An 8608-nucleotide genomic window follows, 5' to 3' on the forward strand; every position below is an offset into this window, starting at 1 on the left:
GAGGGAAGTAGAAAATAATATTATAACCAAAGGAAAAAAATTAAAAATTATGGGAAAAAATGGGACGTTGACTTTGTTCTTCAATTTTTGGAGCTCAGAGTTAAAGCCCTGCTTCGTGAGCTCTGAAGTTGACGAACAATTATCACGCTCCACCAATTTTGGTGCAAATTCGTTCACCACTTCACCTCCCAGTTCCATCTTCTCTTCTGCTCTTCCATTCTCAAACAAACTAATATGGATATCCAATCAAATTATATAAAAAAATAAATAAATAAAGAAAAAAAATCAGATTATTCGAAGAAAATGATTGTACTCTCTTTCTCCACTTGTTAAGATGAGGGGCAGAGTTGTGGATTTCAATTTTTTTGCTTTTGCAATAGAGGGTACCCAAATACCTTAAACACGCCTCTAACACGAGGAATAAATAATAAAGCAGCTCAATAATAATTGGGAAAACAATCTCACATAGCATCAAAAGACCTTGCAGTCTAGAGAAGCCATCTTCCCTTGCCATTTTCGAATTTTTATCTGGCAGCTTTCATCCACCAGTGGCATCATGTGATCCATCAAAACTTAATTTTCTCTTCATCCCGTTCGATTCACTTTCTTCAATCATGATTCTAGTCTACAATCAGTAGTGTCGCGTGAGTGGAGCCTTTAATGGATGAATGAATTGCCTTCTTCTTTGGGTGGGTGAAGCTGCTGCTGCTTCTCTTGGTTGAATTGTGAGTTTTGGGACGGTTTGGGATTTTTGCTTTTGGGAATTTTGGGACTATTTTAGGGCGTATTGATTACGGTTATTAAATGTTTTGATTTGTTTTAAGCATATTAATCTAATTTGTTCTTTTTTTTAGAGTAGTGGACCTAATTTCCTCTTAAATTAGGTTGTTTTAAATGACCCAAACACTTTTGGGCTAGATCATTTCATCGAGGTATCGATTTACTCTTCAGTTATTTGATCGATATCGATTGAGAAAATATACCGAGTCACCAAAGAGGTCGTTTGACAATAATTTACTCAATAATAATTTTTTCTTTCTCTAATTCAGATGACGATATGGGTGGTCGTGAAAAAAAAAACGTTACATGACCAGAATGGCTATGGCAAAATAAAACTAAATTGGATGTTCATGATGAGAATAAGTATAAAGTTGGGGTGAATTTAACCCTCGAATAATATCTGAATTATAATATTTAAAAATTGCGAAAAAATTGAGTTTCTGCGATGCGGTACGAAATTTGCTTTATCCTTCGGATCCGATCTCTGGTTATATATTCTCCTCTCTCTCTCTCTAAGTGTACATATTTGCGAATATAATTTCTATAGTTTTGCTGCTTTTCATTCATAGATGGATCCATGATATGGTGTTGGTTTAGGAATTAAGGATTGGGTTCAAATTTTGACCGTGAAAGTTCGTATTTTAAGCTTCTGTTCTTGGATTTAATTATTATTTTGATTTGGAAGATATTAGTGGTAACAGAAGTACATTATATTGTATGACCTTTTAGTTCTGTATTCTGATTGCAAAATTGTGGGACTTGTGAGCTTTGGAAATGAACTGTGCGTAAATTGGGAAGGGAACGATTTGGATTTTATTGAAATTTGCGAAATATTTTGAATTTTTGATTGGGCAGTTCTTACACGAAGTTTAAATTAATATTAGTAAACCATTATTTGAACTCGAGGGATAAAAAAATCCAACGATTTTTCTTCCTCCATTTTGGTGAATGATAAAAAAAATAAAAATCCAATGGTTTACAGTCAATTCTTTTGTAATTGCTTAACTATTGCAACTATTGGTCATATATAATATAATGTTAGTAATGTATGCCATCTAAAGAGAAGTGATGTTTTACTCTGGAAATTAACATATCTGACTATGAGAAGCAATAAGTTTAATTTAACGCATGAGGACGTGTTCATCTTGCCAAAAATTCGATGATATTTGGATTATTACTTTAATTGGCTTATCATCAGCATAGATTTAATTATTTGAAATATATGGGCGCGAACTAGTTGTTATATTGGACTACTTGAGTACAAATATGCCAGGCGTACTGATTCTCCATTCTAACAACTAATTATCTCTAGGAATTTCATCAAGGGCACCTAACTAGTTGTTTCTTCTGGGAAATATTAATATAGACATGGAAAGAAGATATTGCTTTCTTTATTTTTTGTAATTTTTTGAATCTCTGTCTTGAAAAATGAGTCTTATATTTATGTCTGAAATAGAATTTTCTGCTTTTCTTTGGTGAAACTTAGTTCATTTGTATAATTCCTTTATTGTGTTCGACTTTTGAGATAAAGAAGAACAAACAAGATTTTCAAGTTTTAAATGCAATATATATTTTCTACAGGAGATATCATAGTTGAGGCAGTGCGTACATTAAAGGAACTGGCTATAGTTTCGTATCTCTTTGACTCTTGTTTTAACACTGAGAGATGGCAGAAAAAGCATGTGTAAAGCGCCTTCAGAAGGAATTTAGAGATCTCTGTAAAGTAAGTAGTTTTCCTCACCGTCCATATGTTCCTTGTTTGTCTTAAGGCAAACTAACTAAGAGTTGCATGGTTAATGCCGACTTCAAGGCACTAAGAAGATACTGCTTATCAAAATTTTGAATTCTGTATTCAACCATTGTCAACATGCAGACCTGATTTCTTTTTCCCATGTTGGCTGCACGAAGTTTCAGTTTTCAGACTTTTATTCCTCAGCAGATTATTGTCAAAAAGAATGTATAAATGTAACTGGAAGACTTTTTTGTTGTAGTGTGTGTACATTTCTGCAGTTCTGTAGAGTATCAGTGTTTTACATCGCTAAATGACTTGCTCTCTCCCTCTCTTTCAACATATGATATACTTTTAAGGTTTATAATTGTTTACAACACAAAGACTGGTGCCTTTTCTTCAGATGTTTTATGGATATTCCAGTGATACTTATGATTACTCTAATAATGGAAACAAAATAATTCCCTAATGTTTAGCACTCAACTACAGGTTTAAAACCTTAAACCCCTGTGCCACCTGATACATACCAGCTCAACTTTCTTCTTTGTGGCTTTGCCTGAAATAAAATACTTTTGTAATATATTAATTCTATTCAGGCTTTACTTGTAGTTACACAATAATTTTTTAACTGGATTGTGAGTGAATGTTTATTTTATGCATTTGAAGGAACCTGTTTCCCATGTTGTGGCACGTCCTCTTCCAAATGATATCCTCGAGTGGTGTAAGTTACTTTCTCTGATTGTCTTCTTCAAATGTATAAGATAGTGCCGCGTGATCTTTTATTACACTTTATCAATTTTCACTTTTTTATTTTTTTTTTTACATTATCGCGATCAATCAATTAATCAAAAGTAGAGCTTGAAAAGGATATTGAATTTTTTTTTTGTTTTATATGTCCTGTTCATTTATGTCGTATAAACTGTTTATTTGTGAGTGTGGCTTGTGTATTGAATTTATTTTATTTTATATGTCCTGTTCATTTATGTCATATAAACTGTTTATTTGTGAGTGAGGCTTGTGCTTTTTGCTCTCACTTCTGCTTCCCTATTTGATCCTCTTCTCTTTTGCCCCATTTTCGAAATTGTTTTTCTTACATCAAATGACTACTATGGCAATGCGTGCTTTACCATGATTAGAAGTAGTAAAAACCTCAGTCCTTTGATCATTAGCAGGATTGTCAAATTGAACGAGCGAAATATTTGTTTTGAAGAGTTAATGTAGTTCTTAAGTGTCTAGACATATCTTGCAAATCCTTTATTAAAATTTTTAGAGGACACTATTAGCATCTGATTTTCCATGACACTTTATGGATTCTTCACGATTATATCTTTCTGTTTGGCTAGATTAAACTCTGTAACTTGCAAAATATATTTTCTTTCAGCCCTGCATCTTTCCTTGAGTCCCTAGAATCATTTATGATTTACCTCTGTAACCAATGGTTATTATCCAGTCTTGTCTGGTCCACTCATATTTATATGATTCATCTTCTAACACAATACGTTTTCCTATTTTACGATCAGACTATGTTTTGGAGGGAAGTGAAGGGACGCCATTTTCAGGTTTCTAGCTCTTAGTTTGTTCCCTTTGTATCTGTAAAATATTTCTGGAACATTCATGTTCAGCCGTTCGTGAATGTGTGTGCATGCGAATTTTCTTCTAAGTTTTCTGAAGGTGTTTTTATGTTCTGTTATATGATGATACTAATTTTTTGTCTTGTTTTTGGTTGTTCATCGCTCCAAATGATAAGGTGGATATTACTATGGAAAGATTAAGTTTCCTCCAGAATATCCATTCAAACCTCCAGGGATCAGGTAACTAGTCAAGTTTGCATTCAGAATTTTACTTCAATACTTTAAGCATTATTCCGTACGTGATTTGAGGCAGTAAAGACTAGCTTTTTCTGACGTTAATATTTCCTTGCTCTATAGCATGATTACTCCAAATGGTCGGTTCATGACACAGAAGAAAATTTGCCTGTCTATGAGTGACTGTAAGTGACCTTTGGGTTACAGTGAAATATTATTCTCTCTCTGGCGTCTCTGAGATGTTTTTTAGTTCCTTCCACTTACATCATGTCACTTTCCAGTCCACCCAGAAAGTTGGAACCCCATGTGGTCTGTCTCTAGGTAATGAGTTGTCAAGATTGTATTTCTTCTTTCATAGCAGTTTCTAATTTCTTGAGCTGACTTCACTTTATTTACTTGCAGCATATTGAATGGACTCCTTTCATTCATGGTGAGTTCAAGGTGCATTGTTATAGATGTACCAATGCGGTTCTCAATTCATTTTGCACATTTGTGACTCCTCATTTTACTCTTGTTCTCATTAAAAGTTAACTTAAGCAGAAGTTTGGTCAAAATGGGAGTATTCATTGAATGTTCAGATCTCATTATGCTTTAACGTGTTTCAGATGGACAGCAGTCCTACCACAGGCAGTGTGTCTACTACCGTAGAAGAGAAACAGAGATTTGCAAAGGCTTCTCTTGCTTTCAACTGTAAGAAGTGAGTCTTTTCCCAACTTGATCATCTTTCTTCTCTTTCCTTCTTTTTCGGGTATGGGTTGTCCACATGGGATTATTTCCTTCTTGGTTTGAAAAGTAATAGAAAAAATTGCAGAGCTGTTGTAAGCCATTTGTTGTTTGTTTTCTCAGCTTACTAAAATTGTCCTTGTTGGAAGTCTTTATTTCATGTTTATCGGATCCCCAGTTCTGTTATTTCTTATTGAACAATGTCCCTGGCATGTCTACAAGTTGGCAATTTCATTTTGTTGTTTGTCTTTGTATATCATGCTACATTCTTGTATCGAGTGTTATGGGCTCAAATGTAATTGATAGTTCTTTTCCTTTTCAAACATCAAGCACTGTTAATTAATGCCACGTAGTAACTCTACAAACAGGGGAAAGAAAAGTGCTAAGCGCTATTGGCAATATAGTTCTGTGTAAGCTACAATTGTTATATGGTTCCCTAGACCATGTGGTAGTAGTATTCAAACACAGTATGAACAAGTTGAGACCCTTGTGGATACTGTCTATATTTACAACTTTGGGCAAAACATTACTCTTTAGAATGCCTTTACAAATTTTTGTAGCCTCATGTTTTTTATTTTTTCATAACAGCCCTACATTCAAGAAAGTGTTTCCAGAATACTTGGATAAGTATGAAGAGCGGCTAGCAGCCGAGCAACCTAAGCTTGAGCAGGACACATCTGCACCTACTCAAAGAGGACTCTTGAGCCCGTTGTTAGAGAAACAAGGAGCAAAGGCGGAGTTGAAAAAAATTGAAGCCCCAAAGGAGTCAAATAACCGGAGGAAGCAGTCTTTTCCGGTTTGGTGGTTGTTGTTGCTGGTTACCATTTTTGGTGTTGTAATGGCTCTGCCTCTACTTCAACTTTGATAGATGACAGGGTAAATTGTAAAAGTGTGTGCGAGTGTGGACATGTGAGCATTTCAAACCTTGATTGACTCTCGAGTAAATTGATGTCCTAGAATTCTTATGTATCTTAACAGGGTTCGTATAGAGCTCATACAAACGATGGGCATCAATTTGATCTCTGTCTAATGGGGTTCACCAAAGTGCTGCCACTTGGTTTGTTAATCTTAAGATTAAGTGCTTACGTTTTCTTGTATTCATACTCTGCTTCTATTGTTCGTTCGTGTTTCTATACTTTCTATTTGTTTTCTATTGAACAAATCTGTTTATATGAATTGCACGTGTGTTTTCTTCCAAACGTTTGGAAACCCTCTGCATCGAATAACTAATGACGTTACAAAACTAAAAATTTGGTGATAATCTACTAGTAAAAATGGTCGAGCGATCAAGTTGCAAAAATATCTGAAAATTGGGGATTGATGTTACCAAAAATCGTACCTGTAAATTTTTCGAGCTTGATGACTGATAAGGAGCACGAATGTGATCTTCCGGTACCTAAAACAAAGACAACGAGGTGTGTTCTCGTCGCCCATCCGATGCTTAAGTAAGAAAGAAAATTTTGTGCGTGAGGCTATGTGCTGGAGAACAATGAAAAATGTACCTGAATAATGACTCAAGGTTCTGTATTTATAGAGGTAGGTGGTGTGTTCATACTAGGATTCCGTAGTGCACCTGTAGTAGGACAGTTTGATTTTGCAATCTTATCCCAATGAGTCCTACGCGAGATAGGAGTTTGAATTGCGGTATAATTGTGATACCAATAGAGTTCTTCTGGGCATAGGAGACATGAGTTGAGGATTTTTAGTCAGAATAAATTTCAAGTTGGATAAGGCGTTGACGTAGGTCATAATCCCGAGGATATAATCTTGAGGACATGTCGAATGATTGTCGAATAATTCTTGGGGCTAATAGCTCGGGCATATGGAGATACCCGAGCACATATGTCCTGAGCATATTGGTAGACATATCGACGAAATAGAGTCCTCGGGATAAATACGTCGGGCACAAATACTTGGTTATATCACTGGCCCCCGTGCACCTGTGCTCGATTATATGCATGAGGATAGGTGCAAAAGGTCCAAATTACAGTCCTCGGCATAACACCTTCGACGATTCATTGCTGAGGAAGGACTCCTGAGGGCTGACGTCAGATGTGGTAATGACGCCAGCCCTAGTAGAAAGGCGGTGTAATTTTTAGACCGTGGGATGTAGGACACGTGGCATGATCGAACGGTTCATGATGCGACCTTTGGCCTCCCACCCATGTTTCCCTATATAAGCCTCATTTCCTATTCATTTTTTACTTTTTCACTATCAGTAAACCTTGTCGGAATCGTTGTGATAAGGTGAGTCCTCAAGACTTTAAGTTGTTTGTTTTTAGAAAAGTCTTATATTTAAGATAGGATGTCGAGCAGTGATAGCGATACGTCATCCTCGAGTTCGGGAACCCCAACCGAGGACTTAGGGCAGTCAATAATACCTATGGTCGTCCCCATAAGTGCTAATCCTCGAGCCCAGGATATCTCGACCCCGTTAGTATACCCCAACCAGCCTTGTAGGTTTAAGGAGCACTTAGCAGTGGCGATTGCTAGGGAGTTCGGCCTGATGCCGAACTGTGATATTAGGTCTCTTGGCTATGAGGATAGGGTAGCTATTGCTCGGGAAGGAGAGTTTGTCACTTTCAAAGATTCTCTAAAGGGGGGATTTAGGTGGCCACTGCACCCCTTTTTCCTCGCGCTCTTGACCGAGCGTAATATGAGCCCGGGCCAATTAGTGCTGAACGGATGGAGGATGTTGACATACTTTTTTATTGCTTGTAGATACCTCGGAATTATCCCCTATGTGTCTTCGACCTAAAACAACTCCCCCAGTACTCTTGTTTTGCTTACCTCTCAACCCGAGGAGGGTTTAGAATCCCGAGGATGCCTAGCTCCCTGAATAGGTGGAAAGATAAGTGGTTCTATGCTATACCTCAAGATCCCGACATTCCCTTTAGTCCTTGGTAGGGGGTGCCTGATACTGCTAGGTTTTGTGGGGGTCAGGCGTACTTTGAGTCGTTGGAGAGGCATAGGCAAATGCTAGAGGAGCTCGAGCCCCTCGTTTATGACTTGGATGATATCCTCGGGGATGATATCCTCGAGCTTGCAAACATGAAAGGCATCGAGGGTAGGATATGTGATATTGACGCTTAATTTCCCGACCTATATTTTTCCTATGCTCGTGCTAATAACATGTTATTTTCTTTTCAGAGATGACGTTTGACCCAAGTGCCCTTCGTCAGGCGGTCAACAAGAAGTCCAAGGCTCCCCAGGCTCGGGCTCCAAGCCAGAGGAGGGGCCAAAAGAGACCTCGGGATGTGAGGCCTGAAAGGCGGACCAGTGGGCCTGGTGAATCGTCAAGGCCCCGAGGACAGTCCCCGGGAACAGGGAGGACGGGATCTCAGCAGCAGGATCTTCTGGGGACTCCTCGGGAGTCTCGTCCTCGGGGACCTGTTGACGTGGTCGACCTCGAGGATGAGCGCCTGCCATCGGGCCCTGCTAATCCCGAGAGATGCTCTCGGTGTCAGTCAGTGCTCAGCATCGTCGACAAATACCGGGCAGACGTCGACTTAAGCAATGGCTTGAGGGCTCTTGAGGCTATGGCCTTGAAGGTAAGATCGTCGGCAGTTTT

General features: G+C 38.0%; 1 protein-coding gene across 3 annotated transcripts; it reads left to right on the forward strand.

The window, feature by feature from the left end:
- The first annotated feature begins 1092 nt into the window (after positions 1-1092).
- On the forward strand, positions 1093-6138 carry LOC111405081 (ubiquitin-conjugating enzyme E2 34-like). Of its 3 annotated transcripts, none has more exons than XM_023033787.1 (10): positions 1093-1230; positions 2362-2503; positions 3176-3230; positions 4030-4068; positions 4257-4320; positions 4438-4499; positions 4596-4635; positions 4717-4744; positions 4920-5011; positions 5626-6138. In XM_023033787.1, exons 2-10 carry the CDS (start codon positions 2447-2449, stop codon positions 5900-5902), a joined length of 714 nt encoding a protein of 237 aa, XP_022889555.1. In that variant the 5' UTR covers positions 1093-1230; positions 2362-2446; the 3' UTR covers positions 5903-6138. The 3 variants fall into 3 exon arrangements, with proteins under 3 accessions (XP_022889555.1, XP_022889554.1, XP_022889556.1); XM_023033786.1 differs by having other exon boundaries at positions 1121-1267; XM_023033788.1 differs by lacking the exon at positions 1093-1230 and adding an exon at positions 1281-1412.
- Positions 6139-8608: the final 2470 nt, after the last annotated feature.

This window comes from Olea europaea, chromosome 12 (assembly GCF_002742605.1).
Source record: "Olea europaea var. sylvestris chromosome 12, O_europaea_v1, whole genome shotgun sequence".
NCBI lineage: Eukaryota > Viridiplantae > Streptophyta > Magnoliopsida > Lamiales > Oleaceae > Olea > Olea europaea.

Bases quoted from the DNA above. Each gene is read 5' to 3' on its own strand.
- LOC111405081 (XM_023033787.1), top strand. From the start codon at position 2,447: ATGGCAGAAAAAGCATGTGTAAAGCGCCTTCAGAAGGAATTTAGAGAT. The intron at 3,231-4,029 runs GTAAGTTACTTT...TTTTACGATCAG, and splicing joins AAATGATATCCTCGAGTGGT to ACTATGTTTTGGAGGGAAGT. The intron at 4,321-4,437 runs GTAACTAGTCAA...CTTGCTCTATAG, and splicing joins TTCAAACCTCCAGGGATCAG to CATGATTACTCCAAATGGTC.